Raw genomic sequence first — 19965 nt, 5'->3', positions numbered from 1 at the left:
GAGGCTTTATTCGACATCTGACTTCCTGTCTTCTACCGTCACCCGCTGACCGCTGATGTTTGCGCTGATGGTTCTTGTAAAATCGACCGAGGGGCAAGGAAAAACTGCAGGTGGACATTCTTCAGACAGCGACCTGTCATCCATTCAACACCACGCGCTTTCGTCGTGGAAATGGATTCGTTCCGTTCAAGTTAAAAGTCCAATTGCACTCCAGCCTGTTAAGGTTCAATGTTACAGTAATAGGCTAGCCTACTTTACTTTGTTGCTATAGGCGTATGAGAACAGAAAACACAGGATTTTTTTTACAAACTGTGTCTAAATATGTAGGCCTATTTTAGGAACGTACACAGAAAGGATTATTCTTCAGACGAGGTTTTCAAAAAAGGAAGCAGAAATGTTTTCGCCATTTTTAAAACATTGAGATTTTTCATCAACTTTAGGACCATTTTACTGTAATAGTCTGGGTAATTAGAATTCTAGTTTCAGACTATATAAATAAAAGGTTATTGATACAATTTAATCAAGCAGTCGCCGTTTGAGCAATGAACGATGAGGATGAAATATTTGTTTTCTAACTGTTGTCTAATAGAAATACTAAATAATTTAGATGTGGGAAGCAATTACATTTGTTTTCCTTACAGTAAAATCATCTGTGCCGACAACAAGATGAATAAACGAGTTACTAAGGCAACAGTACTCTAACCTGTCTCGCAATATGTCAACGTGCAGCATATGGTGTATCTTTGAAAAAGCTGTGATGTGTCATTTGCATAGCCTACAGACTATTCCATTAAACCCAATATTAAAAAACTTGTCAGTTACACCATGATATGCGCATAAGAAATGAGACGATTTTAATTGCGTAATTCCTCCTTTGATCTAGCAACATTCCCAATGTGTAGCATAGCTGGTGCATAGTTTGGCAGTGATGGGGAAACAAATTTGTCTGAATGTATCCTGTAGACCCAATGCATGTTAAACACAATATTTTGCATTATTTCTATCCTTGTCCAATAATATTTTCCTTCTCGTTTAATCTGCCGCCAGCAACTCTCAGACTAACGTAGAAGTATTGTAGCCTAACCGGCAACCCATTGTCCTATATAGCCTATAGACTGCACATTTCGTTTTGGCTTAATTGTTTAATAACAATTATCTCCCCTTTTGGAGACTATTATAATGGGACCATATTCTCCACATTGTTACCTGATTTCATGCATAAAACTGTTTTGATTGTAGGCTATATCCATAACCCTGAAATAGCCTAAACTTAAAAATAATCCACCTTGGCCTATTTTTCCGTATCCTATACATGAAAGGATTATCAATAGACACTATTTTATACATATAGGTTATAATAACAGTATTTTTTTACGATTGTACAAATAGTCCGAGTGGGCTATTTGTACTAGGCCTATTTGCTATAGCCGAGAAGGCTATTCCCAAAATTATCGTTGATGACGGAAAGCATTTTCCATTATTACAGGTAGCCTACGCGTTTTTAGAAGCTTTCAGATTTGTTTTTCTTGTGGATGGACGTTAAGATGTTGAGATATATATTAATCAAAGCATGGTTAAACAAAACGCATTTTCAAAGCATTGTTGAATTTTTCTTTAACCTAATTAGATTCTATCCTAAAAATATAAAAACAAGTTTTCACATTAAGCATATTGCTATTTAGCCCCAAAACTGGCATCTTTCCGGGCATTGCGTTCTCTAAAATATCTTTTGATTAGTCATGTCACATGGTGTTATTTAGGTGTTTTATTTTTTAAGGGAAAACTTAGCCTGTAAAGCGCAAATCTCCGTCTGTCTTTCTTCCCGTCCTCTCTTTCTCTCCAGTGATGTGGAACAGGAGTTTCTTTGGAAGAGCAAAGGTGTGAAAACTTGTTTTTTGTTTTGACAGGTGTGTTACGGGACAAAGCGCTTTATGGAATAACCAACTTCAAGGAAAAAACAAACAATTTCCACATAAACAAAACACAATCAACTGCTTCATTGTCCTGAACTTACTTCAGACTGAGGTAATTGTAGACTTTTAGGTTGATGTACTAGCCTAGTAGTAGGCCTACGTTATATAGAAATGAGGTTAAGTTAAATAAATCTTATGGTCTAATTTATTTTGTGAACACCATGATTTTCAGTGAGAATTTGCCGATATCCTAACACTAATGCCTATGGGAAAGACCTGATTTGAAAATCTGAAGAGTTAAACAAAGTGCACCAATGTGTAGGCGTATTCAGCTTACATGTATATCACTGTGACCTTATAAAACATAATGACATAGTCTACAAATGATTAGGCCGATATAAACTAAAATGTTTCACTTCTGCTCAATAATAATGCGCAAGAATCCCATGAAGTGGGGACTACACGTGGGCAGATATAGAAACGTTTTGGCAACAGCGCCATCTCCCGGTAAACAGTCAGCCATGGCTTTGGACCATGCCTGTTTGTGGCGTGAAATGACTGATGCGGTTTAACTTCGATAGGTCGATAGACTTCAAAAGATATTTCATTAATCTGTCTTTAATCTATAGTGTATAACTGTAGGCTACTGTAGTTTTAGCCTAACTGCTGACATGTAATATTATATGTTATGCATTGCAACCTAAGTTGTTTCATGAAAACAAAGAGAGGATAGGCCTATTCTCCACATTATTATGCCTATATCCAATATATTAATGTCCAAGTACTGATGCAGAACAGCATATTCTAAGCATACTTTGGCCTTTACCATTGCTACTATTTGATAGCCTACAACTCACCAGGGAATGGGGAGTTTGGTGTATTTGGTAGATAAAGATTATTGGCTATCTGCATTCAAAGATGTGGTGTTATGGCACAGGGGAAAGAATGAAGGGAAGCCGGTTTATTTTTAAAATATTTTTTTATTCCAATGTTTTCTTTCTTAAAGCAAGAGAAGCATCTCATAGGGCAGTAGTGTTTTTCCTGATGCATTTGTGCAGAGTTCACACACAGAGCCTTACATACATACAGATACCAAATAGGCACACCAACACACACACACACACACACACACACACACACACACACACACACACACACACACACACACACACACACACATAATGCACTACGAGAAGCAACAAGGGCTGTCAGCAACACTGATTTCATCTTATCCTTTTGTCACATCCTAACACTGCCACAACGACCACTACAGGTCCTCTGTTCACACCACACAATGGCAAATTCCAAAATAAAGCCTGATGTTGGGCACAGTCATTTTAAGTCAGTAGAGGCCTGAGAGAAGCGTTGTCATAATTCTGTCGTAATTAAATTCGGCAAGCACAACAGAGACCACAGCTTTCGCACTGTTGCCATTTAAAACAAGTAGACTCGTGTTAATCTATCCACCTCTGTTTAGGGAAAAGTTCACTGAGAGAGAAAAAATAACAAGGAGCCAAAATGTCAATAAATAGGCAAATTAAAAATCCAAACAGGGAACAAAAACATTATGTGTCACTGAGTTGTTTGTTTGTTAAAGGCCGATAAGAATCTCAGATTTGTGATGACCTGTCGATGGGATGGAGAGATAGAAGGATACAGAGGAGAAGTGGAGGGATTGAGGAAGAGAGAAAGAGAGACAGAGAGAGAGAGAGAGGAGGGGATCACACAAGAAATAATAAGGAGACTAAATAGGTAGACGTAGAGGTCAGTTAAGCAAGTGGACCGACAAGAGCAGAGGCTTGGGGATGCTAAAATGAGGGGTATGTAAAGAGTGGAAAGACAGAGAGCGGGAGAGTCAGAGAGAGAGATAGAGAGAGAAAGAAAGAGAGAGAGAGAGTGATGGAGAGGGAGATGAGCGCAGCGATCTGGAGAGGGCACTGGCAGGTCACAGCACGCTAACCCTCTCACTGAGCGTGTCCAGTTCAAGCTCCTCCTCTGGCTCCACCCCCTCGCTCAGGTTACCATGGGGATTGAGGAGGTGGGTCGGGTACTGGAGGCCATTCTGCTGAGCGTAGTGCTCCCAGCGATGGTCATCGCTCTCATGTGTGATGTAGCGCTCGTTCATCCGGTACTCCAGACCCCGCAGGTCCAACCACATTTGATAGTCCTAACAATCACATGCAAACAAATCATTCATCCATATGAACCACTAAATCTCAGATATTGTTATAAGGTGTCATATGCATTACATGTCAGATCATTCAGGCCTATATAACTATGCAAGCAGGTATCAGGAAACATATGTATATCTTTTGCAGTGCATTGTAGATAGTAAATAATAGTTAGTAACCATTATTGTTTCGTTAACACTTACTGCCTTAGCATGGTTAGCATTCGTGTCAGCTGTTTGGCAAAGTCCAAAGCTAGCAGCACTGGGATCAGTATTACCATTACCATTTCTGTTAGTGTCATTAGCATCGGTGCTCATGATTCACTATGACTCACCTGGAGCCAAGGGTGGCTGAGGGACTTGTCCACGCTGTAGCGCTTCCTCATCTTGACTTGCAGTAAGTTATTAATGAGGTCAATTGCTGGAACAACAAAGCAGGCAGTCAGAGGCCCGGCTGGGCAGAGGGGGAGAAGAGAGGGCCGGCTTGGGAGCTTTTTCAGCGCTGGACAGGACAGGGGATAATGAGCAAAGCTAACATCATCTTAGCATTATTTCTGGGGTCACACACCTCTGAGTCGCTGACCTTGAGACCCAGTGGATCGTTTGGCATTACACACATGATTGGGCCGCAACAAAAATGGCGCACACACTCACATTACATAGACACACGCACACACACACACACACACACACACACACACACACACACACACACACACACACACACACACACACACACACACACACACACACACACACTTCCTTCGTTTTCACTCCCACACTCCTTTTTCTTCTGTTTTCTCTTGCCGGTCTGTCTTCTTTCATGCTGGCCTACGCTTCACTTGCACCTCATTCATTCTATTAGGAGAAATGAATGGAGCACTACTTGTCCACTAAAGTAATTTCCACTCTGTGTCCTGATGAGAATGTTGTTTTTTAAGTTCTGGAAAAGACCAAAATAGCAACTGAACACAGCTCCCCAGATCACCCCCCACTCTTTTTATCTTTTGCTGTTGTGAGCCTCTGTGTTTCTCTTGGATAAATATTTGTGCGATGAGACATGGGAAATTTACACAGCCTAGATAAATACAAACTGCAAGTTGGACTACCACAATGAAAAAAACAGACAGGAATCAGGAGACATTTACACACAGAGGACACATAACAAACAAAACACATCATTATAAAAAATGAAACACTTGCTGGAGCAAACTCAAACGGTTTAAAAAAGGGTCAAGCCCTGGCCTCTATCCAAACATTTTGTTACAACAGAAAAACAGGAGCAAGCACAACAGACTATCCTTATAAAAAAATAAAAAAAACCTTGGGGAAGGGGCCCTTGATATTTGATTACACTGCTGTTAGGCTGTGCAGTACGACGGACCGAAATGTCACTTCAGTCCATCAACATGCAAACTACTGTCTTTATTCAGAGGCTCATGTATTGACCGTTTCAAGAGAGGTCCATTATCAGCATCATCATAGTTCCCACAAGGCTTCCGTTTTAACATTCCATATGTTATGTTAATGAAGCGGAAGTAGATTAGGAACAAAATAGAACGTTCAAGCATTGTTTTTGTTTTTCTTGTTGAAAGGGTCTATGCCTACTTTATCTCACCATTGTCCCTTATTCATGCACTAGGCTAATCATCACCTCTGTGGTTTGTCTTCAGCATACACATTTAGGTTGCTAAAAAAGTTTAATGTTATCTATCAACCTTTAATTAAGAAGCCAAAATTATACTGGATTTGTCATTATATGTCTATTTTTAAATAACTGACAACACATCATGAGTGTTTTAACACCTTATTTTTATGAAATGTATCATTTTCCAGTTTCTAACTGCTGAATGTAATGTCTGAACATCCTCTGTATATTTATACCCTGTGTTGTTCAGAGCATAAACAGACTCACTACATAGTGCCCTGTATAGTGAATAACCACCATACAGGTATTCACTACTGCTGTGCACTTTGTAGTGAATGAGTGGAGGTCCTTTCCACAGGGACAGCTCTCACTCATACAGGTCATTCTCTGATCTCCAGCACCTTTCCTCTCCATTGTGTTTCCCTAAAGCACTCACCCTCCTGCGAGACCTTCTTCCAGGGGTGGGACGGGTACATGAAGGCAGCGTTCTGGATCTGGTCGTTGATGTCCTCGTCCTCGTTGAAGGGGAAGGTCCCACTGAGGCTGACGTAGATGATGACACCCACCGACCACATGTCCAGCGAGCGGTTGTAGCCCTTGTTGCGCAGGACCTCGGGGGCCAAGTACGCCGGGGTCCCCACCACTGAGCGCCGGAACGACTTCTCACCGATGATGCGGGCGAAACCGAAATCACACAGCTTCACCTGCGGCGGGAGCAAGGACACAACCCATCACTGTGATAATGGAAAAACACCTGCATTCACTGAACAGATGTTCAAAAAGGCGTTAAATACATTTCCCATTGAATGGTGTATCAGAGATTTGGACATGTATTCTACTTTGTTGATGCTCTACTTGTGTGTCAAGGCTTTTGTGACAATCACCTGCTAAATGATGAAATAAATGGATGAAATCAACTTGATATGTTAATGCTAGCCTTCCATGGAGCAGGTATGGGATTTCATGTAAAATGCATCAGTTGGAACAAAAACACCACTATGCATGCCCTCGTGATGAATTACGAGGCGGCTATTCACATGCAAACAAATGCATATTATCCTCCTTCTTCTCCTCAGCTTCTCCTTGTCTTTATGCAAGCGCTGCACAGACCTAATAAATAGCATCCTGTGTTTCCTCACTTCCCAGACAGTTTAATGATCAGCTGTCAGTGCTGACACTACACCCGGTTACCAGAGAAATTATCACGCGGCTCCATGTGCCTAGTATGTTGCTTCCTGCTGGCTCCCTCTCTCTGCGTAGCCTCCGACATTTCGCTAGAGTCGAATTAAGGATGGCACAACAAAAACTGAGACAGCAAGCCAAGCCAGACAGCCAAGCACAAGGGATTCCCCCCTTCTTTTTTTATCACTTTCTTTCTTTCACATCAAAAACAATGGATTGCCGACAGGAGGGATAAACTTTCGTTTTCATTTCGGGGAGAAATATTGTGGCAATACAGTAGAGAACAAATGCAAATTATTTTTTTTTTTTAAATGCTCGGGGCTGAGATGTTTGTGTCTAAACAGGGGTGATTCATGGCGGAGTTAGCGCGCCTCCAAAAGGGAGCTCACACTGGAGGCTGACGAGCGCGAATGTGAGAATAATTGGCAGTCTTTTGATTTAGCAGAGACCAAGAGAGAGGAAGAGAGGGAGAAAAACACACACACAGGCACAAACAAAAACACAAACAAATAGAACAAAACAAGACACCATCCACTGAAGACCGAGTCCACCCCACTAATCACTGTTATTCTTTAAAGCAAAGAAAGAGAGAGAAAGAGAAAGAGAGAGAGAGAGAGAGAGAGAGAGACTGGCGTGTTTATCTACTTGAAGCTTACTTGTGGGAAGGAGTCAGCGGATGCTAGCAGAACATTCTCAGGCTTGAGGTCACAGTGCACAATGTTCTTGAAATGGAGATGTCGCAGAGCCACCAGAATCTGAAAACCAACACATTTGTACTTACACAATAGAACAAACATCATAAGAATATACTGTATATACTATATACTATATATTAATAATATACTGCATATTATATACTGTATACACCTAGCCTGACAGATTACGGAATGTCTTCACCCTACTCCATAGAACAAGCCTACAACCATACTGTATAACATGTATTGCCATAATCATAGACTAAAGAATTACATAAATACATAGGGCATAGGATATGATGTGTAGGATATACAGTATGTCTCTATCATGCATAGGACCTGAGCCCATGGACCTGGCAATATTTCAGTTTCTCTGGGCATAAAAATGATGATATGCTAAACATGCATGTAACTACTGAGATTAGAATCCATCAGTCTAACAAATAAATAAAGACCTGACTGCTGATGAGACCAGCTGCTCATCTTTCTGCTTCAACTGTGTCAGGCATTGATAGAGCACATGAGTGTCATGCATTGTATGCAGTTGTATTATATGTATTCAGATTTTGTTCATCATATCCAATGAGTGACATATAGAGGCATGCATCCAAGGTAGAAATACAGTATTTCAGATGCAAATACACATGCCTGTTGAAACTGTCTATCTGCAGCTATCTGCAGCTTTGGCACTGACCTGAGTGACCAGGAACTTGGTGATGCGCTCAGGCAGCTTCCCTTTCTCGCTGGACAGGATCATCTCCAGCATGTCGCCATGGAGCTTCTCCATGACAACAAACACACGCTCGGGTGTCTCGAACATGCACTCCAGGTTGACGACACCAGGGTGATGGAGGTTCTGTAGGGTGAAGCAAAGATAAAAAAATATATATAATAATTCACCCACTTACACCCCCAGGCCGATATATTACACCCTGTATGCTGTATGTGCTGCCAACCTGTTTGTATACACTGAACAGAAATAATAAGCATCATTTAGTGCATGTTGTATGTGGAATTGTTAATTGCTGACACCATCATCAGTGGTGTAAAAACTCTAAGTGCTGTACACTGAAGTGAATTCATTTGCAACTTCCACTGACATCGAAACTGTTCAAATCACATAGCCGCACATTTCACATTGCTGTGTGACCCATATGTGTATGTTTGAGTGAGTGATGGAGAAGAACAGGTTCTACATTGATTCACCTGTAAGATGGCAACCTCATTGCGTAGCTGGCTCTCCTGCTTGGTAGGGAAGCGCGACTTGTCGATGATCTTAATAGCCACGTCCCGACCCGTCTTCCTGTGTTTCCCTGGGAAGCACAACTCAGTCACCTCCATATGTCTTCAACCCACTCTGCCTCTCAACAGTGACTCTCAAAGGAGCCTCAAATCAAATACCCAAAGTCTTTTACAAATATTCCAAATCAAGAAATGCATTACCTCCATAGACAATTCCAAACTGCCCAGAGCCAAGAACTTCATCAGGAAATATCTGATAAACAGAACTGATGTCCTTGAAGGAGAAAAGAAAACAGAGAATGAGTAGGAGTGCTCCAAAGGATTCGTTCATTGCTTGTAAAGTGATTATCTTGGCTTGGTTTGGTCTTGTTTGGCCTTTTTAAATGTTTTTATTCAGACTATTTTTGTTGTTGTTGTTGTTTTTGTCTTTGTATTTGTTTTGTATTATACTGAGTCTGCAACAATGTACTCACAAAGACACAAACCTGGAGGCTTGAATTTAAACAACAACCTTGTGTGACACTACCGCATCCTGCAGAAACTGTCATGCTAGCCGAGGTAACCATGGCAACCCCATGGCCATGCAGGAAATAGAGAGTAGACTGGATTGGAGGTATTGTACACACATCTGTGTTTGCCTTACTAGGTGGCTGATGGAGGCTTTGTGTGTGTGTATCTCTATTTTTCCCCCACGCAGTGTGCTTTGTGAGTATATGCCTGTGTGTGTATTGATGAGAGTTTTGTGTGTGTGTCGGTGTGTGTGTGTTGTGGTGAGTATTTCTGCCTCAAGCTGGTAAAAAAAAACAAGTGGTTTGCGAGAACAGCATATGCAATTTAGGTAACACTACATCATTAACCTGTGTAGTGAACTTACTGTATACAATGAAAATATCTCACCTGCTTCCATACTCATTTTGTGGTGAGGAACAATGGTTATTGATAAGGATGAACACTCAGTAAACAAACCTACCACATTCTCTTGCACCTGGCAATTGGATACTGAAATGCTGATAGAAACATCTTCTGTGGGAGAGAGAGAGATTTAAAGTGTCGAGAACAAACAGATATTTCATACAACTTTTAATGAATTCTTCTCAGCTGCAGACTTCTAAAGCTCCACCCACATTTGGTAATAAAGAGGTATACAAATCTTTTGGTGTTTTATCTTCGCTTCACAATGAAAACTATGAAGAAATCCAACCTTGAAGGGAAGTAAATTTATTGTGAAAAGAAAAACATTCTCATAAAGAAATACAAACTTTTAACAAAAACACTCTTTGCCAATAAAATAGCTCCTAGTCTGCTCTTATAACATCTCATAAAGATGGAGAATACAAAGCAGGGGACTGAAAACATTCCTCTTTTTTAGATAATATCTCCTGATCGCTCACGCCTCTTTATATAATATCTCCTGATCGCTCATGGTCCATTGTCCTCTTATAGGTCCTCTCTTGCGCATTCTCCTCTTCAGATCACCTACTGGCTCTCTATAGAGTTCAGATCAGGGAACTGAAATAACCATGGCAGAAATGTTGTGTTCAGTAAACCATTTTGCTTTTTGGAACATTAACCTACTGGACCCAATTTTATAGGGTCTTGGCAGAGGCATCCAGATTTTGATTTAAAATGCCAATAGGTATTTCACAGAGTTCAGGATAGCAGGAATTCCCAGGAGGACGTCCCCAGGCCCTTTAAATTATAAACAGCCCCAGAACATCACAGACCCTCCACCATAATTAGACTTAAAGGAGAATTCCGGTGTGATATTGACCTAAAGTGTATTGAAACATGATACCGAGTGTGAACGTCTGTCTCATAGCCCATCTCGGCTTGTCCCCTGCACTCCAAAATCTGGCGCTAGTTAGCCGATGCTACCAACAGCTTTTTCAATAGTGGTGTTCAATACTTCGGCATCGGGCTAGCCATGCAAATAAATCACTGTTTTACACCCATTTACGGGGCTCAATGTATCTCCACACTTCATTGGTAGACTTCCGAGGGCCTTGACATTTAAAACGAGACATTGAGAACTTTGAAAAAGCACTGGTAGTTTACTTACAAGACAATTTATACAGACAGTATCTTCTCGAAGTTTAGCGTTTGCAGCCATCTTGAATTTAGTCACGATAAGTCGAGCGACGAGTAAGAATGAACAGGTATGATAAGGGATCAGATTCCAAAGATAATTCAGTGGAAATGCATGGATTCCAGTTTCTTCCAGTAGCAGCAATATCACACCGGAATTCTCCTTTAAGAATGGGGTTTTTAATCAGTATATTCCTCATGAGTCAAGAGTCTTTCATTGTCATGTGCACAGTTGTACCATATAATGAAATTCTCATTGACATTGAAATTCACATTGTCACACTCAAATGAAAATAAATCAATAAATACATAAATAAAATAAATAATGAAATGCAAATCAAAATATCTGTTTATGATTTAGATAGATAGATAGATAGATAGATAGATAGATACTTTATTGATCCCCAAGGGGAAATTCAAGACTTTATGACTGCTTCTGCACAAAGAACGTTGTGCCTATAAGAAGTGCAAATGCAACTTTTGCAAGAAATGCAAATATTGCACATAGAAATGTATGGGAGTTCACTAGTGATTAATGATTTTTAGAATTAGGGGAAAACTGCAGTGTGCGTTCACAAGCCTGATGACCAGCCTTGTTGTCCTAGAGTTCACACTTTTGTAGCATCTGCCTGATGGCAGAAGTGTGAAGAGGCTGTTGGGGGTGTATGCTGTCCCTGATGATGTTGTGTGGCGTGCCCTTCCGATGACCCTGGTCTGATAAATGGAGTGATGGGAAGCCCACTGAGATGTGCTGTACTGTAGGCCTACTTATCACACATTGTGGGGCCCTCCTTACTTGAGCAGTGCAGATACCATACCACACTGTGATGGAACTGGTATGGACACTCTCTACTGTACCCCTGTAGAAGTTGCTGAAGATTCTGTGATTCGGTGCGTGTTGAGTCCAGGTGCTGATGTAAGTGCCAAGGAATTTGAAGATTTTCACCCTCTCTACCTGCGCCTTAAAGTGTAACTTTCGCCAAAATGCATCCTAGGGTGTTTTTGTGAATGTACCCAAGTTAAATTTTCATTTAAAAGCATAATTACATCCGAAGCGCCACTTGTCCGTGTTGTCGTTTTTGAGTTTTTGAATGGGAATTGTAGGGGCACTTCTATTTTGATACAAGATCGCGTCAAAATCGCTAATCACTAACACTAAGAAGGCTCGACACAACATGAAACCTGGATCGAAGTATCATCAGTGTCTCTACACACGAACTCGAGCATTGAGAACATTTTTGGTGCAAACAGAGTTTACTAAAAGAAAGGTTTTCAACAACTCACTTGGTTTTTCTGCTCGCCGCCATCTTGCCAGTCAAGGAGTGAGTTGTCCAAAACCTTTCTTTTTAGTAAACTATGTGTACACGAACATTGTTCTCAATGCTCGAGTTCATGTGTAGAGACACTGATGATACTTCGATACTTCTAAATAATCTGTTACATGGAGGTAACTTCTGATGTTTTGATTGTTGACCCCAAGATGCTTTTATCTGTAGACCTATCTCTCTGATCCTTAGGAAATATTTTGCTCCATTTGATTGGAACTTTTAATATGGCCATTTTCACTTTAAATATGACCATTTTCAGGCAAGTACCTGGTTGTATGCCCATTTCCTGACTTACCAAGGTAAATGCAATCTCCCCTTATCTGGATTGTGTATTTTCACTCCCATGTTGAAAAACGACTAGTGCATTTCATCTCTGTGACTTGATTTTCACATTTACATTTATGCATTTAGCAGACACGTTTATCTGAAGTGACTAACAAAATGAGGATTAGCATTCAAGCTACTAGCTATTTTTATACCTTCATAAAACAGGTAATCATGGATTGCTGCTTGAGAGTGTATTACTGATTATCCTAAAAACTGATTATACTAAAATAAGTTGGATATAAATTAAAAAAAAAGTTTTTTAAGTAAGATGTTTTAGGGTATGTTTTAGGGTATCCAATTGTGACTTGTGTGTTTTTGCTATTTATGTCTTTATGATGATTTTTCCCTCTCAGAATTCATTTACTTCCCTTCATACAATTCCATTAATTTACTTCCTGCGGGGCTGTAGTAAATTGATCAGAGAACACTGAAGATAGAAGCGTGAATTTGAGCTCCGTTCTGCTCCCACAACACTTAACTCTTCACTACAGCCTAGCATAGCAAATAACATCTGGACTTGTTAAGAGACATCCATGCCACCTCTTCATAACCAGCCTGATAAAACCTCAAGGCTTGTTTTAAGATACAGTATAACAAACAGCTCCATGTGAAATAGCAAGAACAACACACAAATTGCTGCTTGAAAGGACAGTTCCAATATTTTACTATTTAAGTCTTTTAGACTTGATTCCTCAGAATTTTTCTTTTTCAAAAATAATAATTTACCCCTAGACTGCCCTGAAGAAATATCTGATTTATTATTTTTTCTTTGCCAAATCAATATACTAAGAAACTTAGTACACACCTAGCAGACACACTGACTTTACCATTGCCATTGTGTTCCCTCCTGGTACAAGGTAATTTCAATTTGATATGTTCAATGTATTTGATTTCATAATATAGCCTCGTTGCGACAAGCTCTAACACTGCCCCTGAATAGGCCAAATTGAATGGCAGAAAAGCCCTGGTATTAAAGCCCAACTCCCTTTTCTCCCAGAACGGTGTGTGTCTGAATCAGGTATTAGCTCTGATTCAGACCTTTCTGTCTGTCATCAGTCCTCTTTGTCCTGCGTCCATCAAGGTGGTTAAGAAACAGAATGCAATTTACTTCAGCCAGGGTGCACACTGTGTGTGACCTGATGTGTGTGTGGCTTGTTTCAAACCAGGGATAGCATTAGTACACATCTCACCGTAAAAGTTTCACCCCTAGAAATAACGCACACAGTTTCGTATTTATAACGTAACTTATGGAAAACAAAGAATTTTATACTTGAGGATTAGCAAAATTTTGTACCGGTACCTCTAATATCATTCATGTGCATTTCGTTGTCTTTGCACTTGTAGGCCTACTTTGCACAATGACAATAAAGTTGAATCTAATCTAATCTAATCTAATATGACTGAATCATAGCAAATTACTAGTATTGGAGTACAACAATTATTTTCTGTTATATTTTGGACTGAAATAGTCTACTTGGATCAGCAGCTTTAAATGACCAGAAAACATTCTAGTTAAGTTGGCAGTCACATAGTTTGCAGTTCTCATTTCAAGCGTAATTTGGTTCGTATTTTTATCAAAACCTTTTGGCCACAGCACTACAGAAGTATACCTCCAAAATGTCGCTGTGCAGCAGTTTAACCACAGCTCATTATCCAACCTGCACAGCTACCAATTACTGCATCATTAAAAAAAACAGGAGGTCAAGGTGTGCAGGTGTGCAAAAAGTGTGGCTTTGGTACGACTGTGACCGTGACTTACTGTGGTGACTGTGGCGGTTGCCATGCGACAGCCCCTTGGCGATGACGGGCATGAGCGCGTGCTGGATGGCCATCTCCCACATGCGTGCCACGTCCTGACCAGTGCCACTGACCAGCATACTGCCGTGGCTCTCGGCCGCCCTGCCACCCTCCGGCCGCATCAGCTGCTCGCCCACAAAGTAGACCAGCGTCGCCGTGGTGATCTCGAAGCAGTGCAGGTTGGCGCCCTCGGGAAGCAGGTCGAAGGTTTTTGCCGGCTCGAGGGACAGCACCTCTGACAGGGGGATTTCCTGCAAAGACAAGAAGTTGAACCAGTCTAACACAGAACTGTGCTTATAAGCATTCACTGTTAATTGAAATGATTGAATGAGCCTTTTGCAATTATGTAAGCACATAATATAATCTGAAAACAGCCTGATTAAAAAAACAGTGCAAATGATCTCAGCTGGTATTCTGTCTATAATGGAGTTTTTTTAACTGGTAGTGTGTATATATATTATGGATATATTGTGGTTTCATCTTCCAGAGAGCAAGGAAGATTTTGCTTACCTTGTAGTATTTGCTTCCCGTTTCATTTTGAAATAAGGTGATACACTTGCTGTCCAGCCTCCAGTAGTGTCTTTTGCGCTGGTGTGAGAAAGAACAAAAGAAAATGTAAAAACATACAGTATTACATAAGATCATGTGCATGTAGGATGACCATCTGCATGTCAACAGTCCTGTTAAGTCTTCCAATAAAAAAACTAGATGTACCACAGAGCGGTACAAAATATGACCGCCGCCCAGTCCAGCACATTTTTTCCACAAAAATAAATCACGCTGAAAGGCCTATATGATTCTAACTGTCTCACTAAATTGCATTATCCACACTCAATTCTCACTGGTATCTGCTAGACAACAAGTACCAAAACATGATTAGTTCATAGATTTCACATGTAAAATTTATTTTATACAACCCCACCTCCATCCTGCCTGTTCATAATTCTGAGAAATTCTTGAATTGTGTGCATGTGTACATGTACATGTTTATGTTATGTGTGTGTGTATGTGTGTGTGTGTGTGTGTGTGTGTGTGTGTGTGTGTGTGTGTGTGTGTGTGTGCGTGCGTGCGTGCGTGCTTGTGTGTGTGCCTGCGTATGTGCCTGTGCATGCAAGCGTACATATGTCTACTGTGTGAGTATGTGTCATAATGTATGATTACTGTGAATGTATGTGTGTGTGTGTATCTGTTTGTGCACATGTGTGCACATGAAATGGGTTAACATGACCCCTGGAGGCAAACATAGGAAAAAAATGGTCATCCTAGGCCCTACAGTTCTCAAGATATTCACAGAGAACTGTGTCTGCCTCTACCCTCCTTTCGGGGGTCCAGTCCAGGGGGGGCTACAGATCAAAAACGAAAAACAACGGTTCCATGCTATCCATGTGGGGTTACACGCCCACCAAGTTTTGTTTACCCCGGTCTTTCAGTGTGTGGGAATCCTTGTTGGTGTCGTCACTAAATGTACACATAAAGTATTTTATTGTAAGGCCCCCATGAACGAAAGTACACAAAACTTGGCATGCATTCAGAGGGTGTCATAATGATCCTACACTTTTTAATTTTGTGCAGTTTTGACCTTGTCAGCTAGAGATATTGTGATGAAAACACCTAATTTTTGCTTTTTAATTTTTTTAACTAGGTGGCGCTTATACATGAAATAAGTGGTAATGGGATGGGTTGACATGCCCCCTCAAGACCAACATACATAAAAAGGTGGACCTCCTAGGCCCTACGGTTTCTCGAGATATTCACAGAAAACTGTCTCCCGCCACCTACAGGCCAGTTGGTGTATAGTAACATAAATTAATTTATTGTGTGGCCCCCCATGAACGGAATTCCACAAAACTTGGCATACAGAGGGTGTCATAATGATCCTACACTTCCAATTTCGTGCAGTTTTGACTATGTTAGGTCACAGATACCTTCGATTACAACACCTTATTTTTACTTTTTTGTATTTAACTAGGTGGCGCTATCCATGAAATGAGTGGTTATGGAATGGGTTGACATGGCCCCTTGAGATCAACATACAAAAAAAATGGTCCTCCTAAACCCTACGGTTCTCGAGATATTCACAGAAAACTGTGTCTGCCCTACCCTCCTTTCGAGGGGTCCAGTCCAGCTCGAAAAACGATGGTTCCATGCTATCCATGTGGGGTTACATGCACACCAAGCCTATATGCTTCGCTGCGCGGTGGTCATAATAATCTCCACACACAAACAGCAAAACAGGGAAAAATTGTGTGAGCCCAATTCCTTCTTATTGTTGTAACAGTTGAGCACCTTTGACAAGTGTAGGGTGCCATTCCTACCAGAGTGTCTTTACTGGTGAAATGCACAAGCCAGCCCTCCTTGAGCACGTTGCTGCTTTTCCTCTTGGTATGTTTGACCGACTGCACCACTCGCATGAGGGGGATGTTGTTACTGGTGGAGGGACTGCAGGGAGAAACAACAAGCCCTCAGCACACAGATCTGAGCCATAATACATCTACTGTATGAACAATGTTTTAAGATGAGTTGTTATTTTGAACGTGACTAGGAAAATCTAAATCTAGATCCCTGCCCCTAATCCCTGCAGTTATTTGTACATAACTGTGGATTAGTTGTGACTGTAGCTGAGTCCAAAGACTACAGCAGAATCTTCCAGTGAGGCTATGCAGGGTCACCTAATGATCCTGTTGGGGTCATCGGGGTCATGGTCCTGAAGATCTCCTATGTCGCCGTGGGCAGCTTCCAGCAAGGCGGCTGAGTCGGGGGCAAGCGACTCCTCCAGATCGTCCATGAGAGGGCTGTGTCTGTCGCTGTCCAGATCATCACCCTCCTCCATTACTATGTCAGCCTCCGCCCCCGGGCTCAACAGGTCTGCACAGAGAGGACAACACTGAATGTGTGTGGTGCATGTGTGTGTGTGTGTGTGTGTGTGTGTGTGTGTGTGTGTGTGTGTGTGTGTGTGTGTGTGTGTGTGTGTGTGAGTAGGTGTGCCAAAAATGTAGCTTGTGTATCAAAAGCAAAGCAAAGTCTAAACAATTAGTAAAATTCTGCTCTGTATCAGCTGTGATAGGTTGTCTTGCTGTGTGTGGTGGAAGCAATGTTTTATGTACCCATGGACATCAAAGCCAAATATTTTAATCCTATCTGTAAAGAAATTTGATTGGTGGATTCAAATAAAGAATTCAAATGTATGTGTATGTGTATGTGTGTGTGTGTGTGTGTGTGTGTGTGTGTGTGTGTGTACATCATGCATACATGTTATTGTGTTATTGTTGAGTTGTTCGACCTATACCTCAACTATGGTTTTGACTATCCTCTAATTTTGCCTGTCTGTCCTTTTAGAATTAAAGGGAAATATTTATTTGGTTAATTGGAAAAAGATGAAATGTGTTCACCCTTTTGGCTTTTAGCATAATGATATAATTTACAGTAAGTGACTGAAATGGATCGTATATACTTCAACACAATACACTCACATCTGAAGAGTACACCATTAGAGTAGTTGTCATAGTAACCTATGCCAGTTAATGGATTCTGATTTTTGTACATTGAAAATTAATGCTTTTATGCCAGAAAACAGTTTTTATTAAAAGCATAAAAGCTTTTTTAAAAAAGGCATAAAGACTTTGTATGGACCCTATGCACCTTCACAGTGAATATACCCGATGGTGATACAAAGAATGTTCTCAAAGCAACAGACAAACCCAACTTGCCTCCATTTCTGGATACCTCTCCAAGGCAGTTGTTTGGTACTTTGGGTGCACAGCGTTTATGACAGTTAAATTTGCAATCTGAAACAGAGAGAGACAGGTTTAGAGAGAGAGAGAGAGAGAAAGAAAGAATATGTGGAGAAAACAGAATGAAGAGAGAGAGAGAGAGGTTGATGGAAAAGATGAAAGGTGGAATGAAGAAGAAAAAGATAGAGAGCTGGAATAAAACAGAAAGAGTGAAAGAGAGAGATGTAGAGATGGGCTGTGAGTGGGATCAGACAGCTTGAGAGGTATTGCGTCTCCATTAGATCTGTTGCTTCCAGCACCTTTGACTGCTCACTCTCCTGTCTGCCTCAGCCAGATGTCCTCCTGCTTAGCCTACTCATTTAGCTGCCATACTGCCAAGTAACACACACACACACACACACACATACACACACACACACACACACACACACACACACACACACAGACCCAGTTCTCATGAATATCTTTTGCATTTCCTTCATGAATCCTCTCAAATGCATGTATCTCAACAGACCGTCATCATGCGTGCATCATGACTGACAGTATTCAGCCTGAAGAAACTAACACCCCCTCTTAACTTATTTTACACCTGTCTACCTCTGCACATGTGCACATGCCTGTCACTCTGTCCATCAACACAAAACACTCAGAACTCCTCACTGCATTTCACTTCGTGAACATCACTATTGCATTTATAATCTATAGTCATCATCCAGCTTATTCTGTCCTCATGCATTTCTTACTTTGTGAACGTTAGTACAATATTTATAATCTATTTATTGTGCAGCTTATGCAAACCCTGTGTGGAGGAAGTGTTTTATATTCCCAAAGATGTTGAGCTACCAATGTGTCAATTACAGCTACATACTGTATATATGCAAAATTAATTAATTAACAGATCCACCCACTCATTGCGAGTGTTCTAGCGCAAGCATATAAGGTCAATTTTCATTTGCAAAAGCTGCCAGCATGAGAGATTGGTTTTAGTGGGTTCGTAACAATATTTATGGGGTAATGCAAACATGCCTTTAGAAATTTTTGTTTTACATTGTCATTGACAAACAAAGAAGTCCAGTTACTAACCATGTAACCCATTTCACTAACCCTAAGACTATAACGCATCTGAGCTAGTGATGCTAATACATAAAATCAATCACATCAATAGTCATTTTATAATTGAATATTGCTTATTCAAAGGATAGACACGAGGCTTGGCTGCACCTTTGCACTGCAGGCCTTGGCGGAAGAGGCCCTTGAGCAGTTTTTTGCAGTGCTGGCAGACGGTGGGTCGGGTGTAGGAGTGGATGACGAACGTGTGCGGGACTTTCACTTTGGACAGCAGGATCTTATCCAGCTCAATGGGCCTGCCGATGTACGACTGTGAGTTGGACCGTCCTCTGCCAGGGAAGATGTCTGATGCATTCTTCTGATGGGAAGAGGGGAAAGGATGACATGGAGACTGTGCTAAGATGCTAATAGATCTGAGCTAGCTTCAGGGCACTGTTATAGCAACATGGCGCAAACCTAAACTCTTTTTGACTTCTGACGGGTAGCCTATACATTTATGAAGACTGACCCCAAATTGTGTCACAAGGGCTGTATTTCTCAATATTGATGCCAAGCTGATATAAAAACAACAACGAACTGTGTAGCACATTACGACCAATCTTGTTGTAGGCTTTGGAGTATGCAGAGTATATAAAAACTCTTTTTATATTAATGTAATAATGGTACTGAAATGCAATTGAACAATACAGGTTACAAATCCCTTGTTTGTGGACAATGTGACAGCTTCCCTCCCTGTAAGAAGAAAACTAAAATATTTTTGTCAGTGAACACAACTAGGC

The 19965-nt window shown here is 40.9% G+C and overlaps 1 protein-coding gene across 3 annotated transcripts in view; it reads right to left on the bottom strand.

Moving 5' to 3' along the window:
• Window positions 1–2873: 2873 nt before the first annotated feature.
• prkd1 (protein kinase D1) overlaps window positions 2874–19965 on the bottom strand; it is a 55172-nt gene continuing 38080 nt past the window's right edge. Inside the window, exons 6-19 of one of the 3 annotated variants that reach the window (XM_048228101.1) lie at window positions 19340–19544; window positions 18095–18172; window positions 17057–17252; window positions 16703–16826; window positions 14898–14975; window positions 14350–14638; window positions 9821–9873; window positions 9052–9124; window positions 8815–8921; window positions 8303–8464; window positions 7570–7668; window positions 6168–6435; window positions 4419–4504; window positions 2874–4080 (exon numbers count right to left, since the gene is read on the bottom strand). In XM_048228101.1, coding sequence (XP_048084058.1) covers window positions 3859–4080; window positions 4419–4504; window positions 6168–6435; window positions 7570–7668; window positions 8303–8464; window positions 8815–8921; window positions 9052–9124; window positions 9821–9873; window positions 14350–14638; window positions 14898–14975; window positions 16703–16826; window positions 17057–17252; window positions 18095–18172; window positions 19340–19544 — 2040 coding nt within the window. In that variant the 3' untranslated portion in view covers window positions 2874–3858. The remainder of the gene's footprint in view (window positions 4081–4418; window positions 4505–6167; window positions 6436–7569; window positions 7669–8302; window positions 8465–8814; window positions 8922–9051; window positions 9125–9820; window positions 9874–14349; window positions 14639–14897; window positions 14976–16702; window positions 16827–17056; window positions 17253–18094; window positions 18173–19339; window positions 19545–19965) is intronic. The other 2 variants (XM_048228103.1, XM_048228102.1) reach the window with 2 other exon arrangements.

Source organism: Alosa alosa, chromosome 19 (assembly GCF_017589495.1).
Source record: "Alosa alosa isolate M-15738 ecotype Scorff River chromosome 19, AALO_Geno_1.1, whole genome shotgun sequence".
Taxonomy (NCBI): domain Eukaryota; kingdom Metazoa; phylum Chordata; class Actinopteri; order Clupeiformes; family Clupeidae; genus Alosa; species Alosa alosa.
Note: the sequence above shows the minus strand (reverse complement) of the source record. Positions and strands in the feature narration are given on the sequence as shown.